Source organism: Equus przewalskii, chromosome 9, assembly GCF_037783145.1.
Source record: "Equus przewalskii isolate Varuska chromosome 9, EquPr2, whole genome shotgun sequence".
In the NCBI taxonomy this organism is placed as follows: domain Eukaryota; kingdom Metazoa; phylum Chordata; class Mammalia; order Perissodactyla; family Equidae; genus Equus; species Equus przewalskii.
The window spans coordinates 81,885,069-81,910,336 of NC_091839.1; the positions used below are offsets into that span (position 1 = coordinate 81,885,069).

The window sequence follows — 25,268 nt, forward strand, 5'->3', positions numbered from 1 at the left end:
CATCCCCTTAGCTGGGAGGCAGTAGGAGGCTGCGGCTGTTTGTGCTCTTTAGGCCGTGTCCCACCAGCCTCGGATCAGTGTTCCGTGACCGTACCCACTTGACTGCACATGTCCCTTCCAGTGAGGTGAGAGGCAGGGACGAAGCGCAGGGGAAGGCTTGGCGTCATTCTGCTCGAAGGGGAGCCGTCCCTGCAGCTGGCTGGTTGTGGGGCCTCGGGGCGGAGGGCGAGCATCCTGGTCAGCGGCTGGTTAAGAAGGGCTCACCTGGGGGTTTGTTCTGAGGGTGAAATACGGAAACACAGTGACGTGTCCAGCAGGAGGTCAGCCTCCCTTCCTCAGGGTCAGCCTCCTTTTAGGATCTCTCTGAGTCATTGCCACTGAGCCACACAAGGATGTTTTTGGTATGATCTTTTTTCTGACTGCTTTTGATTTATGCCAGCAACTCTGCAGTAAAGTAGATACTTAGATTTATATGTCTCTATGTTTTTGTATAGAAAAGTCATCTTATAGAAACTTAAAAATTGCACCTTGTACTGTTTGCATAAAGATTTACAAATTTAGTTTGCTAGCCAATTCATAAATCACATAAAACATGACAGTCTAACTCATACGTGAGTTGTGGAGAAACCTTGCTCGGCCCCTGTGCAGTGCTGCTTAAAGTGGCAGAGTCCCCTGGCCAAGTGCTCACTTAAGTGGCCTCCCCTCTTCACTGTTGTTGTGAATTGCACATTCATGTCTTTGGCCCATGTTTCTACTGAGAGATGTTTGTTGTTGTTTTTCTGTATCGAAGTATGAGTTGTTTTTATTTTTAGGCATTAGTCTTCTGTATCTTACAAATGTTACTAATATTTTCCCAATTTGTCTGTCTTTTAACCTGTTTATTTTATTTTACTTTTTACTGTATAAGCATTTAACCTTTTTGGTAGTCAAAACCATCAATTTTTTACTTGATAGATTTCTGACCTTCATTTAAGATGCATAAGGAGTTGGCTCAGTGAAAATTGGGAGGCCTTGGATGGCAAAGAAGGAGAGAACATTCCTGGCAGAGAGAATAGGATGCTCAAAAGTACAATCTTGATGCGTCTGAGAAACTGAAAGAAGGCTGTTGCTTCAGAGGAAAAGGGGTAAAAACGAGGTCGGGGTAGTAGGCAGGGGCCCACATCACACCTTGTGGGCTGGATTCAAGATAGTGGATTTTATCCTGTGGACAATGGGAAAACGTTGAAGAGGTTTAAGCAAGGTTGCGATATGATCATGCTTGCGTTTTTAAAAACGCACTCTGGCTGTCATGTAGAGAATGCTGTGGAGGGGAGCAGAAGTGGGTGCAGGGGGACCACTTAAGAGAGACGAAGACGTGGTTGAGGATGGTGGCAGAAGGGATGGAAGAAAGTAGGCTGACCTGAGTGGTATGTAGAGACGATTTTACAAGATGTGGAAGAGGTGAGGGGGAGGGCTGAGGCAAGAATAACTGCTGTATTCCTCGCAAGGACAAATTCATGGATGGTAGTGTCGTAGCTGAGGTAAGAAGTTTGTTTGAAAGAGAAGATGTCTCGTTTTGTTTTGGAGCACCTCCTGCCTGTGGACACACATGTGACCTTGTCAACAAGCGGCTTGAGTCTGGAGCTGAGACATCTGGCCTTATGGATAAAAACTGTGTCAGTGGCTCATCAGTGGTAACTAAGGCCATGGCGGTGAATCAGAGCACCCGGTGAATCAGAGCACTAGGGAGAAGAGACCCTGGAATAGAGCACAGGTTGGCAAACTACTGCCCTCAGATCCGAATGACCCGCTGGCAGTTGTTGTGAATAAAGTTTTATTGGAACACAGCCACGCCCTCTCGTTGGTATGCTGTCTGTGGCTGCTTTCACACTGCAGTGGCAGAGCTGAGTGGTTGTGACAGAGACGGAATCGCCCTCAAAGCCAGAAATGCTTACGCTTAGGCCCTTCCCAGGAGGCATTTGCTAACTGCCAGTGTAGAGTCTTGAGGGAGATGAAGATTGGAAGCTCCTGTGTAGTTCGGCTGTTGAGGGGGGAGAGATGACAGTGAGGGGCAGGTAGGGGGCTTCCAGCGCTGTTTCCTCGGGGTAGGTGTTCCCTTCTTGCTAGTAAACTGCATCGGTGCCCTGAGTTGTTGGATTATGTCGAGTGGCTTCCACAGGAAATATGCTGTCACAGAATCCTTTCCATTTGTTTATTTTATTTTTTTAATCCTAAAAATTAAAAATGACCAAATATCTCTCAATTCTGGAGTATTATTAGATTGAAGACACTCAGAAGTGGGAACCTTCAGATAAATTGTGCAGACAGATATGTCCATTTAGATTAAGCGATTTTTTAGATCCTAAGATAATAGCAAATAATAGTAACTGTGTATAGAGGTTCAGTTAATTCAAAAAATGTTTTATTCACTGATTAAAATTAACAGCATTGTTTTCTAGAATGAAGAACAGTACATTTATAAAACTTTTACTATTATTTTTAAAATTTCTGAGTTGTCTAAGTCATAGTTTTTTGGTCCATAATCTGAATCAAATCTTTTCCAAAATGTCAAGTCTTTGGGGATGGAACCAGTAATACATTTTTCCTGTCACCTTTCCTTTTCCAAGCCTAAATTTCTTCTTTGATTTTTTTTGTCTGTCTGTGGCACAGCTAACTGTAAGGCTGGGTGTGTGTTAAGTAAGTGATAGTGATATTGATATACTCCTTTGAATTAACTAACCCTTTCGGCTTCGTATATAATTTGAGTTAGTCATCTTTTGTGCTTTTAATTTAGTGTAAATGCTACTGAGTTTCATGCTGATAGTGATCAGATCTGTAAGATGACCGCAGTTCAGCCTAATGGTTATAACTTCACTATTGGTGAAAAGCCCTAATACAGAGAGTATTAGTACGAGTTCAATTAAAATTCTTGTAAGGATATGTATTTTTACATTAGCATCATTTTCAAAAGGTTCATTGAAAACCCTGGATGGAATTAGTGGTACAGAATAGATCCATCCTCAAAATGAACTGAAACCTACTTCCCGTCTGGTGGAACAGTGAAGACTTGTCTTCTGGGAGCTCTGATTGGCAGTGTGTATAATCAACTGGGATTAATAATGAGATAGTTTTATGTATTTGGAAAAGGATTAGTAAGTAAAACTTCTTGAACTAGGGGTAGATTTTTAAAAATTCCTTTACCTTACTATTCTATGTATTTTTGTTAATTTATATTATTAAAGTTCTAAAATTGTCCTCATTTGTTTTTAATCACTGTTCTTTTTATGACCATGACTAAATGTAAAATCTGATAGTGACAAAATCATGAATGAATATGGCTGCATTTATTTAAACAACATCCAGAATATTAGCCCTTTGTTTGGGCTGAGTCACACACCTCTTCCTCCTACACTGGCCTTCTGTGTAGCGTGGTATACATAATACTGACTCTGGACATTGCGTATAGAATATTCAGTGTGTGAGACTGAATAGCAGAAAAAAATGAATTGTGTGTAGAGTTAACAGTATAATCACAAAACTTAACTCTCTGTACATTGTAAATAGGTGGCATATGAATACAGTCTTTTATCTATAGAATGGCCATTTGCTTTAATAGAAAAAAAAGATGATCTGTTTAATGACATTACCTTTATGTGTTTTATTAGAAATTAATACAGTTGTCATATTAGCCAAGACTTCTTTGGTTGAAAATGAAAGACATTCTGACCCAAACTGCCTTAAGGAAGGAGATCATTTATTTGCTCATCTAGTTGAAATGTCCAGAATTACATCTGACTTTATAGACATGGCTAGATGTAGGGGTCAAAGGATGTTCTTGCCTCTCTTTTGTTACGTGTTCTGTTGAGTTGGTTTCAGTATCAGGTACCACATGATAGGAAGATGGGAGTAGCTCCACCCCTGCATCCTTTCTGGTTTCCGTCCAGTAGGAAAAAGTGAGAGGTTCCTTCTCAGACATCTGGAAAAGTTTCCTTTCCTCTCCTTGGCTCTGACGGTCCGTGTGGATGTTCCTAAACTAACCATTGTGCCTGGGGGAAGGGGTGTAGTGTGTTGATTGTCTTGGGCCAGCCCAGCCCCTGCAGTTGGGAATGGGAGGTGGGTGGGGGGGGTGGGACCCAAACTACACGCTGAGAATGGAAAGAGTGGGTCCTGATTAGGTGGAAGGAGATGGGGGCCAATATTCACTAAATCGTCTGCACATCCAAGGCTTAAAATAAATCAGAAGGGATTTGATGAAAACTGAACTGTAAAATATATTCCTGTAAAAAAAACTTAATACATTAAAGCCGTTTTCTGCGAGCTTTTATGATTTTGGAAACTCATTGGAAGGTTTATTTATCAAGCATTTGCGATTTTCCTGACGTATTCCTTCATGATGATTTTCAGATATTAGCCTCTTGATAAAGTTGAAAAGATTTAAAGTTTTTCTTCCACTCTACAAAAAGAGGGTTCGTGGGATAGTAAAAGTTGGGGTGAGCTCTGAAGCTCTCATTGTGCCTTTGCCATTTCAAGTGAGACAAGAAACTTTGCTTACTATGGACAATGCACTCGTAGGAAATGAACTTCTTTGCATATTTTCTTTGCTTGACTTGTCTTCACACTTTACCTTTGGGGCATGTATATCTTCTATATACCTGAGTGCCTTCCACAGGCAAACACTAAAACATTTTTGATTATTATCATGTAAGATATGGGTGTAACCGTCTTATTAGAATTTTGAAAACATATCTGAGGCTAATTTTGTTTGTTGAGGGGGACATTATCAGTGAGTCAGATATTTAGTCAATGTCCACCATTTTCTGGGCACTGAAGATACATTGAGGAGGAAAACAGACAGGGTTCCTGACCTCTGAGAGCGTAGAGTCCCTTGGGAAAGAGAGATGCTAGAAGAAAAACTAATAGCAGATGATGAGGAGGAGGGTGATGTTCTCTGAAGGAGAGGCGACACAGCCAGTGGTTAGAAACATGGACTCTGGACAGAGCTGGACTGCCTGGGACCAGACTCTGCTTTCAGCACTGTTACATGACTGGTGATGCAACTCAACCTCTGTCTCTTCATTCCTCATTTGAAAAATAAGGGTGATAATAACACCCACAGCATGGAGTTTTGGGAAGGATTAAGTGAGTCAATGTATGCAAAGGGCTCAGAACAGTCCCTGGCACAGAGTAAGGGCTCCATAGAATGCCTCTTATTATTAACGTGTGTGCTCAGAATTCTGCGGAAACAGCTTTGACGTTCTCAAGAATGCTTTGCTATGTGTCTGTGCTGTAAGAATTAATGGTCAGTGCTTATCTGAGAACTCAAATCTGAGAGCAGAGTTTTAAAGTCACTTGCTCCAGATAGAATCTAGAATGCTTGGTTGTGTAATGACATACTAGTCCAGTCATCCTGAAACCTGGCTGACCATAAGAATCATTTTTGTTTTGTTGTTAGTAGCATTCAGTGGACTCCAGCGCCTAGTGACCCTGTGCACAGCAGAGGGATCCCAGTCCGGTCTTTCTGTGCCATCCTCTCACCTTCCTGTACTCTATCAGACAGTGCTCTGCTGCTGTTCACAGGGTTTTCAGGGCCACTTTTTTGGAAGTGGGTGGCCAGGTCCTTCTTCTAGTCTGTCTTAGTCTGGAAGCTCTGCTGAAACCTGTCCACCGTGGGTGACCCTGCTGGTATTTGAAATCCTAGTGGCATAGCTTTCAGCATCACGGCAACATGCAGGCACACAGAATGACACCCCACAGATGGTGGTGTGATTCCCTGACCTGAAACGGACCTGGGCTGCCATGATGAGAGCACCAGATCTAACCACTAGACCACCAGGGCTGGTTATCAGAATCATGGGGAGGAACTTAAAAAAACAACAGACTTCTGGCTCTGTCTTAGTCCTGCTGAATCTAATCTCTCTGGGAGATATATTTTTTAATCACTCCAGCTAAATCTAGAGATCATCCTGATTCAGAAAGCACTGTACTAGTCTATGGTGTTGCTCTGTTTGAGATGCCAAATTATAGCTTTTTTCTGTTGATATAATGGGAATGGCATGTTTGTTTTAATAGAAATATACTTATTTCTTTTTTAAAAACCCACAGAATGGTTTCAGTGCTGAATTCAGAGAGGAAGTAATTTCTTTAGTTTGAGAACTTGTTAGTTTTTTTCCAAAGTTTTTTTAGTTATAGTTTGAGTTGTATTATGGTCTTTATCAATTAATTCTTTTACTTTATGTTCTTGCTTACAGGCAGGAACTTGTTATAAAGCATACTATAATCTTTGCATAAAAATCATCTCAACTGCAAAATTCATGGATCTGGAACCCAAAGTGGTAAAATATTTGTTTTTACAAATATTAAAAATATTAGAAGCCTCTATGGTAGACAATTAAGGTGTATTTTTATGTTTAGTCCTGTGGTGCATGTATAGTTAATTATGTCATCAACCGTTCATAACAGTTTATATTTTAAGAAATATATGAGAATATAGCATTTAACTTATTCCAAGAATTTAGTCACCTTCAAAGCTGTATGGTGTTTGCAAACCTAGAACTAAATTTGTTATCATTAGCTAAGTAAAGACAGGCCCAAAGGGGATTTTTAGAGATTGAGATCTAGGTTTACCTTCCATAGCAGAGTCTCTATGTTTTGTCATTAATGAAAGTCGTATAGGACACAATTCATGTTTCTAGAGTCTGTGAGATAGGAGGAAAGAATATTTGAGCTCTTTACAGAAGATTAATATGAAGTACACTTTCTTGGGAACCTTGAGAACTAAATTACTGCTCTTACAGACCCCATATAATCGCGTAAGCCCTGGCTGTGCCTGAGTGTGTGGGTCCAGTAGTTTAAAAAGCTTCATTCTACTCTAGGAAAAAAGTCATATTACATCTGCTAGGCATCTGGCATTTCCGTTGAATTAAGTTATTTGGGCCCAATATGCATCCTTTTGTTACTCATTTTGCTTCACAGTTTCAGACTCAACATTTACCCTCATTCTCCTCACCAATGGCTGCGATCTGAAATTAGATGTGGCGGCAGCCAGCACTTCCCATCCTGTAGCGTGCTCTTGACTGCACTGGTTCTGCTACCGGTGGCAGGGCTGCAACTGATAAGGGAAGCTGGTGATGCAGGTGTGTCTGTGGCACCATTACAGGCTCTGATAAACGTCTGGCTGACAATGACAGGCCAGTTGTCTGGAAAAGGCAATTTGAAAAACAGCATACATACAGATGTCCTGGTGGCTGAAAGAGCTGAGTGAGTCATGGTACCATTTGGCCAGAAGGTCTCCCTCCTTCCTGGACGAGAGCGATGAGGATGAAGTGCCAACTGTGCAGCAGAGGGTCTGCGAGGAGGCGGGGTCCTGAGCTCCTTCAGAGCAGCCCTCACTCTTTGTGCCCTTTAAATTAACTGCGAGCGGTGACAGCCCAAACCATGCCTGCTGAATGCGAGAGTGAGGAGCCGGAATATTGTCCCAGAGAAACTTGGAATAGCCGTCCACCCAGCCTTTGTGCTCATCTATTTAATCTTTTATTGAAGTATAAGACACGTACAGAACAGTGCGTAATCTCAAGTATATGACACGATGGATTTTCACAATGAACGCGTCTGTGTGCCATCACCCAGATCAGGAAACAGAGTGCTCCCAAGCTCCCCCGACAATCTTCCAGTCCTCACCCCCTGCCCCTGCTCCAGGGCAACCACTGTGCTGCCTTCTGATAACAACGGATTAATGTTGCCTGTTTTTATACTTTTGTTTCTGGTTGCTTTTGCTCAACATTATGTTTTGTGAGATTCATCCCTACTGTTGCTGGAATAACAGTTCTTAATCTAGTCCACATTCACTCTGATGTTTTAGTACTTTAACTCATTCATATACTCATAAAATGTAATTTTTAGGATGGACACAAGCTCATTGAACTTTAAATGATGCTTTAGTCGTGGCTATAGCAGACTTCATAGTTTCAGACCTGATGTTAGACACACACTTTTGAAAGCTAGTGTACATCATTAGGCATTTCCCATGTTTTAGTGGTAGCCTTGTGCTGGATCACGTGTTCTTCTCTGGGGCTAGGCTCTTTAGAGACTGAAGCTTCAGATGGATTCCATTCACTCCCTCCATGGTGATAAGGGATCTCCTTTGCCTACAGGTGATAGAACTTGAACTATCTTGGGTCTTTGTAGAATTTATTGAAAAGCATCCCAGAAAGGGAAAGGATGCTTGAACGGCCACAGGATACATTCTTTGTCTCTAATCAGGACTTTTCTCTGCTTGTTGGCTTGACTCTGCCGGCTGGCTTTCTCCATACAATGAAACACATGGCCACCAGCAGCTCCTCAATTTTATAATCTGTAAATTCTCTTATAAGAGAGGGACTGACATTATTTTTTCACTTATAGTTCAGAAAATCCCAAGTACCTACCTTTGACCTGTTAGCAGTGGTCAGGACAAGAAATCAGAGGCTTGGACCTGTCCCTGGCTGGTCATCTGTGTTGAGCCATAAGTCTTTCTAGAATCACATGGTGAGAAGAGGATGCTGTTCCTAGAAGGGTGTTGTTGGGCAGACCAAACACTAGATATCCAGAGCCCCCTGCTTTATACTCTGAAAGTTAGGGAAAGCCCTGGAAGATCATTTTATCAAAGCTATTTAGAATTGTGGAGCAAATTCTACTGACTGGTGGCAAGACCACAGACAGCGATTATAATTAGGGCCCCTGAAGATATTTGAAGCTCTAGTCTGTACCAATTCTGAAGTTTCTGTTTGGTGCTTTCAAACTTGTCATTCCCTCCCATCCCTGCCATCCTTGACTAGATCCAGAGAGGTTGCTTACTCTTCTGTCAGAGTTTTCAACCTTCTGTAAAGTAGGAGGGTGGTGTTTTAAAATAAAAACATTTAAAATCCAACACACAAAGCAAAAGTACATGTTTGTGAATTCATGAAAATGTAGTAATAGGGGCTGGCCCTGTGGCTGAGTGGTTAAGTTCGTGCACTCCGCTTTGGCAGCCCAGGGTTTTGCTGGTTCAGATCCTGGGCGTGGACATGGCACAGCTCATCAGGCCATGCTGAGGTGGTGTCCCACATAGAGGAAATAAAGGACCCACAATAGTGTGTACAACTATGTATTGGGGGGCTTTGGGGAGAAGAAAAAAAAAAGAAAAAGATTGTCAACAGATGTTAGCTCAGGGCCACTCCTTAAAAAAAAAAAAAGTAGTAATACATTACAACACAGACTAAAGGGACACACACCAAATTCATGACCGTGGTGACCTCTGGGCAAGGAGGATGGGGAAGGGAGTTGAAAATACAATAGAAGTTTCAACTTTATCTGTTGTGTGTTATTACTTTTATTTCTAAAATAACTGAGGGGCAAATATGACAGTGTCGTGTGTGTATGATTAAATGTTTTCCCCCCAATTTGTAGAAAAAATTAACATATAAATTATAAGAATAATTCCTCAAGATCCAGCTGGCCTTGGTTGCTTGGAACTTCCCTCCAGCAGCGTTAGGAGGCAGCGTGGCATAGAAGAGCTCACAGCCTGTGGAGCCGGCAGCCTCGCCAGCTTCTGGTTCCACATCCTGACCCGCTCGCTTGCTCCGTTGAGCAAGTCATTTCATCAGTTTCTCCGTTTGTGAGTTACTACAAAAAGTACTTTTTATATTATCAAAATTTCTACCTTACTTGTGATGTTTTAAAAAAGTTAATACATACAAAATGCTTGGACCAGAATCTAGTACATAGTAAGCACTCAATAAATATTAGCTATTATTCATGTTATTAATAGGGACAGGAATGAGTTCTAATCATGGGTATGTTTTCTTGTTTTATTTTTAAAAGCTTTATCTCATTTCAACTTGATAAGGTAGATATTTTATCATGGGGGTGGAAATGAGAATCAGTGAAGTTAAGTAACTTGATTAAATGCCAACAGTTACCAAATGATTGAGCTGGATTAGAACCAAGCTCTGGAACCCCAGCACCCTGGCTTTTAACCTCTACATTCATTACCACCAGCAATTAGGTCTTATCTTTCCTAAGCAACTTCCAAAGGAATCAGAAAAAAAGTCATAAACTGCTAAATTTAGCTTAATGACATATGATTTAGAATTAGGAATATAGGAAAATACATGTGGGTAAGCAAAGGGCAATTTAAAATTTTAGCATTTTGATATACAATATAAAGTATCTACTATGTGCTAGACACTATGCCAAGTGCTTTACAGAAACTTTATTATACTAAATCTTACAACTCTGCATGTAGGCATTCTGTTTCTTTTTTAGAAATGAGAAATGAGTCTCAGATGTTATATAACTTGTGCAGGGTCATATAACTCCTAAACGGAATTCAAAACGTTGACTGCCATGGCGCCATCACCACATTTTTTCATCCAGCTGAACCACATTTCTCCCACGATTAGTTGTTTGTAATTTGCTTTTGATGTAGACACATATATCCCGTTTTACTCATCTGATAATTTTGTGGTTTCCTCATAGTTTACAAAAATTGAAGGCAAGCAGCATAGAAAACATTTAATCAGGGCGACTTTCTGCAGCTAAGCAACATAAACCATTTTGTAATAATGCGAAATATAATCCTTAAATTTTTTCAACTTGTTTTTTCTAAGGAGAAAAATATACCTATGTCTGGCCCATTGAAATGTAGTAAATATAAAGGCTAAGATTTAAAAATTGTCCATTCTGGCTTGGTAGACTTTGCCCCCATTTAACGTAAAACTGTTACCATTTTGTTTCTTATAGAACGTGCTGGTACAGGGCGCTAACTTTATTTTATGAAATGAGGATTTTCAGGGCCTTTTCCTATCCTGAAGGAAAATGCCTGGTGTGTATTTCGTCACCACTGTGCTTGTCTCAGCATGAGATTCACACTGTCCTACTTTGAGTAGATCTAAAAATATTATCGTGGTATGTCACTCTTAGTCTTTTGTACATGTTGTCATAGTTAAAAACAACATATATGTGTGTGATACACAGATGGGAGCATCCTCACAGTGAGACAATGTATATGTGTGTGTGTGTGTGATACACAGATGGCAGCATCCTCACAGTGGAACAGTATATACGTGTGTGTGTGTGATACACAGATGGCAGCATCATTACACTGAAGCAGTGCACGCTTCCTGATTTATCATCCTGAGCCCAGTATGTCCCTGAGCATCCAGGTGGTGTGATGGAGAGTGATCACATCTTCCTCTTTCCTCAGGTGATCAGACTCTGAGAATTTGGGACGTGAAGTCAACGGGAGTCAGAATTGTGGTTCCAGCACATCAGGCAGAAATTTTGAGTTGTGACTGGTGTAAATACAATGAGGTACCCTGTCTGGCTCTGACCTGAACTGCTGAGCCCTTCCTAATGTTGAAATGTTCTAGATTTTATTTTATCTTTGTTTATGTGGACTTTGGTCATGTTTATGGGCCATTAAGTTAAATTCAGTCCCTTTCATTTCTAATTGATGATTGTGAGTGACCTGCATTAGCATTAATTGGATTTAAGGGCACATAAAACAGGCTTAATAAGAAACAGAAATTCTCAAAGTTCAACAGTGCAGCCTTACTTGTTTGTTTGGCAAATTGCTTTACAATTTATGTAATTTTTTCTTTATTGTTCATAACCCCACCAATTTGTATCATCTTTTTCTTTCATTTCTTGTTCACTTTGCTCATCAGGCTGCTGAACTATTTGTAACTTGATTTTTAATTTGACACTTCATCAGTTTTTAAAATTTTCTGTTTCATCTTCCCATATAAGCGTAACCAAGCTTCAGGCTTCTGTAAGATAGCAGCGTCCATTTGTAACTTTTTGCAAAGCTTCAGTTAACCACATGAGCATACGAATCAGAAACAGAAATCCATTAAATATGTGTTCATATACTGTTTATGTACCTGAAGTTGTCTGTTGACTGTGATGGTTAGGTAAAACATTTGCCTTGTTTTTTCCAAGTTTTAAATTAATTAATGAAAGTTAAGAGAACATTGTACTGGCATAGTTCTTTAAATAAAAAGAAATAAAATAGGTTAAAAGAAAATATAGTACATATTCAGTAATAGACTTTAAATAAAAATTTCAATGCTGATACCTACAGTTCAGATCTCTCACATCATAAATGAATTTTTCACATAGGAAAATGAAACTGTGGAGTATATGTTATACTTTTGGGAATTCTAAAAAAGATGCTGATAGACACTTGAGAGTGGTTAAAAACAATTTTGTTCTGGGGCCGGCCTGGTGGCGGAATGGTTATATTTGTGCGCTCTGCTTCAGCAGCCCGGGGTTCCCTGGTTCAGATCCCAGGTGCAGACCTACACACTGCTGGTCAAGCCATGCTGTGGTGGCATCCCACATACAAAGTAGAGGAAGAGTAGCACAGATGTTAGCTCAGCGGCAGTCTTCCTCAGACAAAAAAAAAGAGGGTTGGCAACAGATGTTAGCTCAGGGCCTATCTTCCTATAGGATATATATTTTTTTCTAAGTTACTGGAACTTTTCTTCAAGTGAGCTTATCCTGAAGCCCAGCACACTGAGCCAGTGAATTACTGCTGTGGTTGCTGTGAGACAGGGCTGACTGTGGACCCAGCACTTGGCCTGTTCAGCCGGGAACACTGGGTTCACCTAGGGCTCTAGGCAGCAGGATTTGTAAAGCCTGACTTGGTAGGAGACTTATAGCCCTGTCTGCGTGGATTCTCAGGCATGATCAGATATTGTATTAAGACATGGCCCATGAGAGTTGGGAACAATGATTGACTTACAGTTAGAAAACATAAAAATGTAATTTATACCTTTGCTCTTTCAAATATTCCTAAATTAACAGTGCTTTTGCCTTTTAATGCCTGGTCAAACCTCAGAGCATGCTGAAGAGAAAGTGAGCTCATTAGTAAGGCATTGTTTTTATCCCTTACGTGCTTATTTATTAATCCTACTAAAGGCGGGTTGGAGAGTCCACCATGCTATTGGGGCCTGGGCCTTTTTCTGCTGTGTGTAGTGTTCCATCAAATGCATAAAGCATGTTGAGTTCCGTTTCTCCCAAGTCATATTAATTTTTGCTTTTTGATATGTGTTTTGATTTTTTCCATACTTGTCATATAACTTCTCAAGAATGACTCCTGGGTTCAGATTAAGTGATTACTAGAAAATAGATATCGTTTCTAGTAGGAGAGCCTGGATACTGCTTAATTGCCAAGAAGTCACTGTTGACTTGTCTCTGACTTGTTTTCAGAATTTGCTGGTGACAGGGGCAGTCGACTGTAGTTTGAGAGGCTGGGACTTGAGGAATGTGCGACAGCCAGTGTTCGAGCTTCTTGGTCACACCTATGCTATTAGGAGAGTGAAAGTAAGTTTCTGTCTTTTCTCTTCATATGTAGAATATAAATAGGAACACAATCAATGAAGTATATGTAAAAGGTGTTTAGAGGTTGGGGTTGATTCTTTTTGGGCATATTTTTGTTACCCAATTAATGATGATAAACACTGAAAACTAAAATTAGGTAAAATATTTGAATAATTATTGAATGAAGTAGGACAGCATAGCCAATCAGTACTTAAGGTTAAATAAAAATGTTTTTCATGCTGTCATCCTCAATCTACTGTTCCTTTTAGTACTTTTTAACTATAGTAATTTACTTCTGGTTTTACATTCTTCATAGTTTTCCATTCAGTTGGAAGGTCTCTTTACCTTGTTGAAACTCATATGGAGAGATGGTTAATTCTTTCTTTTCTTCAATGTGATAACATATATGAATGTTCACAAACATTTGGGGTATAGAAAGTTTTCCACTCTGCAAACAGCAGAGGATGAGATAAAAATGACTTTTTTCTGCTGCTCCCAAGAAATTTGTCTGGTTATAAGATGACTGAAGTTAGTGTCCCAGCTTTTATGTAGGTGAGTTTTGCTAAGTCACTGTGGAAAACATCTTAAGTGACATCTCCCAATTTCATTCTTTGTTTTATTACTTAAAGAGTAAAAAAAGCACCTTAATGATCTTAGCAGTAAGATAATTATGCTATTCCTATTTCAAAAATTCTGAATTTCAGTTAAATTAATATTTGAACTTTTACTGGCTGCAACTCAGCATATGAGACACAGTGTCCTGTTTGTTTAACGACACAGGTTTTAGTAGCTGAAAAATATTTTCTATGTATGTTTCATAGTGCTTCTGAGACTGAAATTGGTTAACGTAGTGAAAATATTTTGCAAACTATAAAGCGTATTCAAATGTAGTTGTGTCTGTGTTTATAACTATTAAAGTACTGGTGAGAAAAACACTGAAGAAATATAATTGCAAAGGGCAGCCTATTGAAGTATGTTTATTACTTATCCAAAAGATATTATTGGTCTCTAAGTTTGCAGTTTTTATTCTTGATATCATTTTTCATGAGCTATGATATACAAGTAACAAAAATTCTTTTACAGATATTTTTATTTAACATGTAAATGTTTATTTGATACTTGTGTGTATAGCAATCCTTATATGTAGTCATAAAATTGGTAAATTACATGTTTGTACTATCACATACTTAAAACCCTTGTATTCTGTAGGTGTCATTTTTGGATAGCCAATATGAAATTGTATTTAATTTTTCTAGAATACAATACTTTGGGAATATTTTCTTCTAAATAAGCTCTAAAAAGCCTGAGTAATGGTTTTTCTTTGGAGAATGTAAAAATAATGGTTTTTTCTATAGATGATACTTAAAAGGCCAGAAGATTTTTGCCTTGAATTAAAGTATAAGGTTCAGGAAAGCGTATTTTAAGGACAGCCCTGACTAATCTTTCATTTATTGTGACGTTCATGGGAATGACCATATGCAGCAGCATGGTATAATTATGGCTAACTTCAAAAGGCTGTTTTTGTTTTGTAGTTTTCACCATTTCATGCTTCCGTGCTGGCCTCATGCTCCTATGACTTTTCTGTAAGGTACAGTGCTTTTGATAAGTTTCATTATAAAATACCAAGTAGCATTTGCATCTTTGCAACTTTTGTGAAAGACAATATGTTTATCTTACTAATGTGAAAATAATCTGAACTAGGCACATTTGAATATTTGCAACTGGGATTAATATTACATTTTTTCTGTTTTTATGATCCTACCACATATGTGAGTACATTCTTTGCTATTTAAGGATTCGCCTGGCTGCTCTGTTTAAAAGCGTTTTTTCTTGACAGTTTTTCATAACACCTTCCTATGGTATACATTGCATAGCCAATATCTTTTAAATTTAGTTTTTAAAAATTGTGAAATTTCATTTCTTCAGGCATAATCATATGAATCTTAAGACTAAGATTGTTATAGATGGGAAAAAGATCATCATGAGTAAACGTGTTTGTGAATGTGTATATATGAATGTGTGTGTATGTGTATATCTGTGTGTGGATATATATGTCTGTGTGTGTGTCTCTCTCTCTATCCATGCCTCTTAATTCCAGTCCCACACTACACACTACATACGTTCATTCTACTTTTCCTCTTTTTCCAAATTTATAACTCCTGATTCACCTTATTCACAACATATTTACTCATTTGCTAATCCCTAAATGCTCAGAAAATAGCCTTGGAATTGCAAAGCCATGCTGCTGCAAAAAAGAGTCTTATAAGTAGAGTTCAACATTTGTTTAGAGCTTTTATTTTCTGGTAGAAATACTGTGTTTAAAAGTTATTTAGGTTAGTTCTGCTCTCCTCCATCAGTGTGGTTATATTATTCATTGGAAACATAGCCTGATTCATTTGTTTCTGTTTCTATTCAGTTTTAGGATTTTCTTCCCATCCTTGTTGGTTTTGTCCATTTTTCTGAGCAGACATTTCTGAACAAATGTTCACCTGGTTCCCAAAGTCAAGATGTGGATAAAGGCCTGTACAGGAATGTGTCGCTCTCCCCGCCACTTCCTCTGTTCTTTCTTCCCATTCAGCAGGCGCCCACACTCTGTAGGTAACCAGTCTTGCTCGTGTGAGTAGACACATGTATATTTTCTTATTTCCCACTTTCTCACTCAAGAAGTAGAATCCTCTGGATACTTTTCAGTTTTGCTTTTTTCACTTAAAATATATCCTGGAAATCACTCTGTATCAGTTCATAGAGCTCTTTCTCATTCTGCATGATACTCCAATACATGGATGTCCTATAATTTATTCATCTACCCTCCTACATATAGGCATTTAGCTAGTTTCAAATATTTTGTAAACCAACAATGCCACAATGAAGAATAATCTTGTATGTATGTTTCTTCACATTACTTGAGTAGAAACTTCAGGCTGTATTCCCAGAAGTGGGATTTGCTGGGTTAAAAGGTAAACATATATATATAGTTTTGTTAGATAGTCCCAAATTCCCATCCATAAGGAATATACCAATTTCCATTACAAGCAGCAGTGTTTGAGCGTACATGTTTCTCTACTGTCTAAAGATCATTGATTCTTTAGGGTTTTCCAGGTATGTGATCATGTCATCATGTACCTGGAACAAGGATAGTTTTATGTCTTCAGTTCTAATTCTGATACCTCTAATTGGTATCAAATTGGTTTAGCACATACTTCTGTTACAATGTTAAATAGTATTATAAATGTCATTTCTGATTTTGTATATTTGTGATTTCTTTGATTAAGTTATCTAATAGTATGTTTATTTTCTTATTTTTCTTCAGCAAACAAGATTTTGATTTATTAATTAGAATTGCTGAGTTTTTATTCGCTGTCTCATTAATTGCTTCTTTGATCTTAGTACTTTCTTCTTGCTTTCTTTGTAGTTTTTCCAACTTTTGCACTGGGAATTTATTTATTTTTACTTTTCCATTTTATTAATAAAGTGTTTAAGGCTATGAATTTTCTTCTGGTTACTATTTCAGTTGTAGCCCACAAATTCTGATATATAATGTTTTCATTGTCATTTAAAAAAATTTTGTAATTTCTGTTTTTTCCCCTTTCTCCCAAGAGTTGTTAAATAGGAAATTAATTTCCAGATGAAAGTATCTTTTAATTTTTAAAAATTTGTTAGTAATTTCTAGTTTTATTGCATCATGATTAGGGAATACTGTTTTTAGCCATTCTATTTTATGAGACATATTGATATTTTGGGGAGGATCTAATAAATGGTGAGTTTTCGTGAATGATCCATATGTAATTGAGAAGAAGGGGTGTTCTCTATTATCATGCTTTGAAGTTCAATACAGAACCATAAGCTCTACTAATTGTTCTTTAGATCTTCTGTATCCTTTTAATTTTTGGTCCACTTAATCTGTTTTGTGCTGAGAGTGAGATGTTAAAATCTCCTATTATCTATGAACTTCTATCCGTGTCTGTCTGCCTCTTTTGTAGTTTCATTTCATGAAGGCAGATGGACTGTTATTTGCCACATGGATACTTAGAGCATCCACGTGGTGAATTGAGACTTTTTGCACAAAGTTAGTGCTTTTTAGTTTTAATTGTGGTTGGTCTCTCACCAGTATCATGAACTAAATAAAAAATCTTTTTATTTTAATCTATTCACATTTCTTGATAAAAACATGTTTTGTATCAAGTCTGTCATATTATGTTAATTATGTGTGTTATGTTACATTTGCTGTTTATGTGATGCGTTTTTTATTGTTTTGTTTTTTGCTCTTTGAAACATTTTTTGTATATTTAGGTGTTTAATTTTTTTAGTGGTTGCCTTTGATCTTATAACTTTTTAATACCTTTATTCCCTTGTGTTTTAAAATTTAGCCATTTGTTATCTGGTTTGTGAGTTTTTAATGGTATTTATTTTAACTTCTACTTACTGCATGTACAACAACCAGTGAGCTTATTCTACTTTCCTTTTTCCCTCTCCCGTCTCCATCAGATTTTGAGTTGTTTTATTTATACTTTGTCAGAACGTGCACCATAGAACATAGAGCACACACCATATGATATGTTCTTCTTCCTCTTTTCCCCACCTTTGTTTTCATCTTAGATACGTAACTAACTATATTAAAAACTCACCATCAGTCTTTTTGCTGGAATCTGCATGTCATCTCTTGGTTTGATGACGTTTATCTTGTGGTAGATTCCTCACCAACAGCTGATGGGAACAGAATTCTCAGGGGCTCTCGCATGTTTGAAACTACTTCCTGTAGCCCCGTTGTTCAGAGCGCAGCGTAGTGGAATATAACTCCTTGACTGACAGTTCTTCTCTGGAGTTCTTTGAAAATGCTACCTAATTTGTTGTTTTTGAGAATTCCGATGCCTGTCTCATTCTCTTTGTCTTTGTCAGTTATTTGATCTTTCTTCCTGGGGATCCTGATTGTTGTGGTTCGCTCTTCCCAGCTACAGGTTAAAGCGTTCAATAGCTTCTTTAAATGTGTAGATTCAGGTCCTATTTTATTTCCAGAAAGTTATTTTGGATTGTAATTTTAAGTATTCTGATCTATTGTTTTATCTTCTAGAAAGTCTTCAGTTATACAGAAACTGAATCTCTTTTACCTGTCTTTTGTGTCAGACACTTTCTCTCTGATACTTTTTACTTCTTTCTTTATCTCATTTTCATTCTCTTGGTTATTTTTCTGCTGTCTTCACTGCCCTTGTTGTGTTTGTGTGTAAATTTATTCTTTGGGCACCATGTAATTTTGTCTTCATTTCTGATATGATTTTGCCATTTTTCTTCTATTTCTTTCTTGTGTTCAGTCAGCTCTATTTCACTTCTTTCTGTTATTTTTTTAAAATTGAGGTCTGTATATTGTGAAATTTCAGGTGTACATTATTATTTTTCAGTCACCACGTATATGTGCCCCTTTCCCCCTTATGCCCACCCCCACCCCCTTCCCCTCTGGTAACCACTAATCTATTCTCTTTGTCCCTGTGTTTGTTTATATTCCACATATGAGTGAAATCATATGGTGGTTATCTTTCTCTGGCTTATTTCGCTTAACATAGTACCCTCAAGGTCCATCCATTGGTTGCAAATGGGACAATTTTGTCTTTTTTTAATGGGTGAGTAGTATTCCATTGTATGTGTATATACCACATCTTTATCCATTCATCAGTTGGTGGGCACTTAGGTTGCTTCCACGTCTTGGCTATTGTGAATAATGCTGCAATGAGCATAGGGGTGCATAAGTCTTTTTTACTTGTTGATTTCAAGTTCTTTGGATAAATACCCAGTACTAGGATAGCTGGGTCATATGGTATTTCTACTTTTAATTTTTTGAGAAATCTCCGTACTGTTTTCCATAGTGGCTGCACCAGTTTGCAGCCTCACCAGCAGTATATGAAGGCTCCCTTTTCTCCACATCCTCTCCAACATTTATTTTTTGTCCTGGTAATTATAGCCATTCTGGCAGGTATAAGGTGATATCTCATTGTAGTTTTGATTTGCATTTCCCTAATGATTAGTGAGGTTGAACATCTTTCCATGTGCCTGTTGGCCATCTGTATATCTTCTTTGGAAAAATGTCTGTTCATATCCTCTGCCCATTTTTGATCAGGTTGTTTGTTTTTTGTTGTTGAGTTGGATGAGTTCTTTATGTATTTTGGAGATTAACCCCTTGTTGGATATATGATTTGCAAATATTTTCTCCCAGTTGGCGTGTTGTCTTTCCATTTTGTTCCTGATTTCCTTTGCTGTACAGAAGCTCTTTACTTGGATGTAGTCCCATTTGTTTATTTTTTCTTTTGTTTCTCTTGCCTGAGTAGACGTGGTATTCGAACAGATGCTTCTAAGACTGGTGTCAAAGAGTGTACTGCCTATATTTTCTTTTAGGAGTTTTATGGTTTCACATCCTACCTTCAAATCTTTAATCCGCTTTGAGTTAATTTTTGTGTGGTGCAAGATAATGGTCTACTTTCATTCTTTTGCATGTGGCTGTCCAGTTTTCCCAACACCATTTATTGAAGAGACTTTCCTTTCTCCATTGTATGTTCTTGGCTCCTTTGTCGAAGATTAGCTATCCATAGATATATGGTTTTGTTTCTGGGCTTTCAATTCTGTTCTATTGATCTGTGTGTCTGTTTTTGTACCAGTACCATGCTGTTTTCATTACAACAGCTTTGTAGTATATTTTGGAGTCCTCAGCTTTGTTCTTTTTTTCTCAGAATTGCTTTACCTATTTGGGGTCTTTTGTTGCCCCATATGAATTTTAGGATTCTTTGTTCTATTTCTGTGAAGCATGTCATTGTGATTCTGATTGGGATTGCGCTGAATCTGTAGATTGCTTTAAGTAATACGGACATTTTAACTATGTTTGTTCTTCCAATCCACCTGCGTGGAATATCTTTCCATTTCGTTATGTTGTTGATTTTTTTCAATAATGTCTTATAGTTTTCATTGTATAGCTCTTTCACCTCCTTGGTTAAATTAACTCCTAGATATTTTATTCTTTTTGTTGCAATTGTAAATGGGATTATATTCTTGGGTTCTTTTTCTCTTAGTTTCTTATTAGAGTATAAAAGTGCAAGTGATTTTTGTAAGTTGAATTTGTACCCTGCAGCTTTGCTGTACTTGTTGATTATTTCTCATAGTTTTCTGATGGATTCTCTGGGATTTTCTGTATATAGAATCATATTGTCTGCAAACAGTGAGAGTTTCACTTCTTCCTTGCCAATTTGGATACCTTTTATTCCTTTTTCTTGCCTAATTGCTCCGGCCAAAACCTTCAGTACTATTTTGGCTAAGAGTGGTGAGAGTGGGCACCCTTGTCTTGTTCCTGTTCAGAGGGATGGCTTTCACTTTTCCCCATTGAGTATGATGTTGGCTGTGGATTTGTCATATATGGCCTTTATTATGTTGAGGTAATTTCCTTCTATATGCATTTTGTTGAGAGTTTTTATCATAAATGGATTTGGGATCTTGTCAAACGCTTTCTCTGCATCTATTGAGATGATCACATGATTTTTATTCCTCATTTTGTTAATATGGTGTATCACATTGATTGATTTGCAGTTGTTGAACCATCCCTGCATTCCTGGTATAAATCCCACATGATTATGGTGCGTGATTCTTTTAATGTATTGCTGTATTCAGTTTGCCAATATTTTGTTGAGGACCTTTGCATCTGTGTTCATCAGCAATATCGGCCTGTAGTTTTCCTTCTTTATGTTGTCCTTGTCTGGCTTTGGGATCAGGGTGATGTTGGCCTCATAGAATGAGTTAGGAAGCGTTCCGTCTTCTTGAATTTTTTGGAATAGTTTGAGAAGGATAGGTCTTAAATATTCTTTGAATGTTTGTAGAATTCTCCAGAGAAGCCATCTGGTCCTTGGCTTTTGTTTTTTTGGGAGGTTTTTGATTACTATTTCAATTTCTTTACTTGTGATTGGTCTATTCAGATTCTCTATTTCTTCTGGATTGTCCAATTTGTTCACATATACTTTTTCATAGTATTCTCTTATAATCCTTTGTATTTCTGTGGCATCCGTTGTAATTTCTCCTTTTTCATTTCTAACTTTATTTATTGAAACCTTCTTTTTTTTCTTAGTCTGGCTAAGCGTTTGTCAATTATGTTTATCTTCTCAAAGAACCAGCTCTCAGTTTCATTTATCCTTTCTACTGGTTTTTTGTTTCTATTTCATTTATTTCTGCTCTAATTTTTATTATTTCCCTTCTGCTGACTTTGGGCTTTGTTTGTTCTTATTTTCTAGTTGTGTTAGGTGTAGTTTAAGATTACTTATTTGAGATTTTTCTTGTTTCTTAAGGTGGGCCTGTATTGCCATGAATTTCCATCTTAGGATTGCTTTTGCCGCATCCCGTAAGAGTTGGTATGATGTATTTTCATTTTCATTTGTCTCCAGATATTTTTTGATTTCTCCATTAATTCCTTCATTGATCCAATGGTTGTTCAGTAGTGTGTTGTTTAGTCTCCACATATTTGTCACTTTCCCAACTTTCCCAGTTGATTTCTAATTTCATAGCATTATGGTCAGAAAAGATGCTTGATATGATTTTAATCTTCTTAATTTTGTTGAGGCTTCCCTTGTTCCCCAACATATGGTCTGTCTTTGAGAACGTTCCATGTGCACTTGAGAAGAGTGTGTATTCTGCTGTTTTTGGATGGAGTGTTCTCTATATCTAAGTCCATCTGCTCTAGTTTTTTGTTTAATTCCACTATTTCCTTGTTGACTTTCTGTCTGGATGATCTTTCCATTGATGTAACTTGGGTGCTGAGGTCCCCTACTATTAATGTGTTGCTGTTAGTTTCTCATTTTAGGTCTGTTAATAGTTGCTTTATGCACTTTGGTGCTCCTGTGTTAGGTGCATATAGATTTATAAGTGTTACGCCCTCTTGGTGGGGTATCCCTTTTATCATTGTATACTGCCCTCCTTTGTCTCTCATTGCCTTTTTCATCTTGGTCTGCTTTGTCTGATAAAAGTATGGCAATACCTGCTTTCTTTTGTTTGCCACTAGCTTGGAGTATTGCCTTCCATCCCTTCACTCTGAGCCTGTGTTTGTCTTTAGAGCTGAGATGGGTTTCCTGGAGGCAGCATATTGTTGGGTCTTGTTTTTTAATCCATCTCTCCACTCTGTGTCTTTTGGTTGGAGAATTCAATCCATTTACATTTAGAGTGATTACTGATATGTGAGGGCTTAATGCTGCCATGTTATCACTTGTTTTCCAGTTGTTCTGTATTTCCCTTGTTTCTTGTCCTGTGTATTTCTGACTGCCATTTTCAGTTTGGTGATTCTCTATGATGGTTTTCTCAGTTTTTTTCTTTATTTATCATTTGTGTCTCTGTTCTAATTTTTTCTTTAGTAGTTACCATGAAGTTTATATAAAACATCTTGTAGATGATACAGTCCATTTTCTGATATCCTCTTATCTCCTTAGCCTAAGTAGTTTCCATCCTTTTCCTCTTCCCTAAGTTATTGTTGCTACAACTTATTCCATTTTGTGTCATGAGTTTGTGATTAAAATGAAGTGATTATAGTTATTTTTGATGCTTTCCTTCCCTTTATCTTTAATGTTATAGACAGTGTTTGCTAACCTGTTCTGATAGAGAGCTACAGTTTTCTGATTTTGTCTTTCCATTCATCTGCTTGCTCAAGGCTTTGTAAACCTTTTCTTTCTTTTTCAGGTATGAGGGCCTTCTTGATCGTTTCTTGTAGGGGGGTTTCTTGTGATGATGAACTCCCTCAGCTTTTGTTTATCTGGGAAAGTTTATATTTCTCAATCATATCTGAAGGATAGTTTCTCTGGATAGAGTATTCTTGACTGAAAGTTTTTGTCTTTCAGAATTTTGAATACATCATTCCACTCTCTCCTAGCCTGTAAGGTTTCTGCTGAGAAATCTCTGAGAGCCTGATGGGGGTTCCTTCATAGGTTATTTTCTTCTGCCTTGTTGCCCTTAATATTTTTCCTTTGTCATTGACTTTTGCCAATTTTACTAACGTATGCCTTGGAGAAGGTCTTTTTACAGTGATGTAATTAGGAGTTCTGTTAGGTTCTTTTACATGTAATTCCAGCTCCTTCTCCAGGTTTGGGACGTCCTCAGCTATTATTTCTTTGAATAAGCTGTCTTCTCCTTTCTCCCTGTCTTCTCACAGTGGAATTCCTGTAATCCTTATGTTGCATTTCCTAATTGAGTTGGATATTTCTCAGAGAATGTCTTCATTTCTTCTTGGTCCTAGTTGTCTCTCCTCCCTCTGCAGCCTTTCTACATTTCTGTCCTCTGAATTACTGATTCTGTCCTCCGTAATGTCAGCTCTGTTTAGAGTTTTAATCTGTTTTGTGAAGAATTGCCTCTGCTTATTAATTTTATTCCTGAGTTCATTGAACTGTCTTTGTGAGTTTTCTTGTGACTCTTTGAGTTTCTTCATGGTAACTACTTTGAATTCTCTGTCATTTAGATTGTAAATTTTTGTGACTTCAAGATTGGTTTCTGGACACTTGTCATTTTCCTTCTGGTCTGGAGTGTTAATGTGTTTCTTCATGCTGTTTGATTGAGTGGACCTTCGCCGTCTCATAGTAGTAGTGTCTGGTCGCAGATTCCACCTGTGACCACTGCGGGAGGTGGGGGACGGGCAGGAGCTGTGTTTCTGAGCCTGCTGCCTCCCCTAGCAGTTGTGCCAATCCATTGGAAGCTGTGCCTATAGGGCTCTCTGTGTCTGGCTGCTCCTGCTTCCCACACAGGTGCATGCACTCTGGTGGGGATCCCCTGCCCTTGCTGACAGGCTGCACTGTTCCACCAGGTGGGATAGGGGGAAGGGGCGCCTCCTTTTCCACCTGTGCTCCCACTCTTCACTCACTGGCGGCCCACCTGGGCTGCTCAGCTTGGTGGGGGTTCATCCATGATGGCTTAGCTGCCTCAGTGTAGAGCATTCCTGTGGGCTGGGGTGCAACTCTGAGAATGAAAGCATCCCCGCAGAGGGCCACCTTTCCCTGTCTCCTCTCAGAGTTGTGCACCAGCTGCTATGTGAGGTCCCATGCCCTAGATTGCTGCTGCTGAGGGGGAGGAGGGCCACTCATCTCCTTCCACTGCTTCCCCAGGGGTCCTGTGCCCCCACCTGTAGATGTATGGCTGTGTGCATCTCTCAGCCATCTGTTGTGTTGTGTGAATGTCCTCTGTTGGTTAATGAGTGTCGTTTTCATCGTGTCTTATGGGGAGAGCCTAAGGGCACAGTTCATTCCTCCATGATACTGATGTCTCTCCCACTTTTTTCTGTTTTTATCCACTCCTTTTCTTTATGTTTGAGTTCTTGATTGTAAGGGGAAACTCCGTTTTTCTGCTCTACTCTCAGTACTTCCGACCTGGATGTGTGTGAGTTTTCCCACACAGAGCAGTTCTACAGTTCTCACTGGATATCGACTGGATGTCCAACAAATTTAGCTCAGTTCTGACACTGTCTGCCTGGAGGTAACGTCAGATCCCACAGGTTAGCTCAGTTCCACAAGACGGCCCCACTTCAGATGCCACTTGCAAGTCTAGGTTGTGTCGACGAAAATAATCCATATCCAATCTATAAATGAAAATTTGGGTGAGTTTATTCTGAGCTTAAATCTGAGGATTATAACCCAGGAGAGTCTTTCCACAAAGGAACAGAGCACTCCAAAGAAGTGGGGGTATAAGGGTGGTTATATACCCTCAAAGAGGATGTTTCACATAGGATTGCAATGTCCCTTTTACAATAGTCACGAGACTGCTCTGTTGGCACAGTGATTGATGGAAATAGCAGGTAGGTCTTCTGTCTCTGTGAACACAGCAGGGTGGCAGTCTGTTGTCTTCAGCTAGGTGGTCACAGGTGAGCTGGGAGGTGAGTGCAGCAATCAGTTCCTAGCCTAAGGAAAAATGCTTATCCCTAAGGAAATGCTGATGTGGGGGGAAGTTGCATCTTTATC

The 25,268-nt window shown here is 38.6% G+C and overlaps 1 protein-coding gene across 1 annotated transcript in view; it reads left to right on the top strand.

The window, feature by feature from the left end:
• Nucleotides 1-25,268, top strand: part of PEX7 (peroxisomal biogenesis factor 7) — a 91,002-nt gene that overhangs the window by 17,642 nt on the left and 48,092 nt on the right. The window contains exons 6-8 of the mRNA XM_070559442.1: nt 11,201-11,307; nt 13,210-13,323; nt 14,853-14,908. Coding sequence (XP_070415543.1) covers nt 11,201-11,307; nt 13,210-13,323; nt 14,853-14,908 — 277 coding nt within the window. The remainder of the gene's footprint in view (nt 1-11,200; nt 11,308-13,209; nt 13,324-14,852; nt 14,909-25,268) is intronic.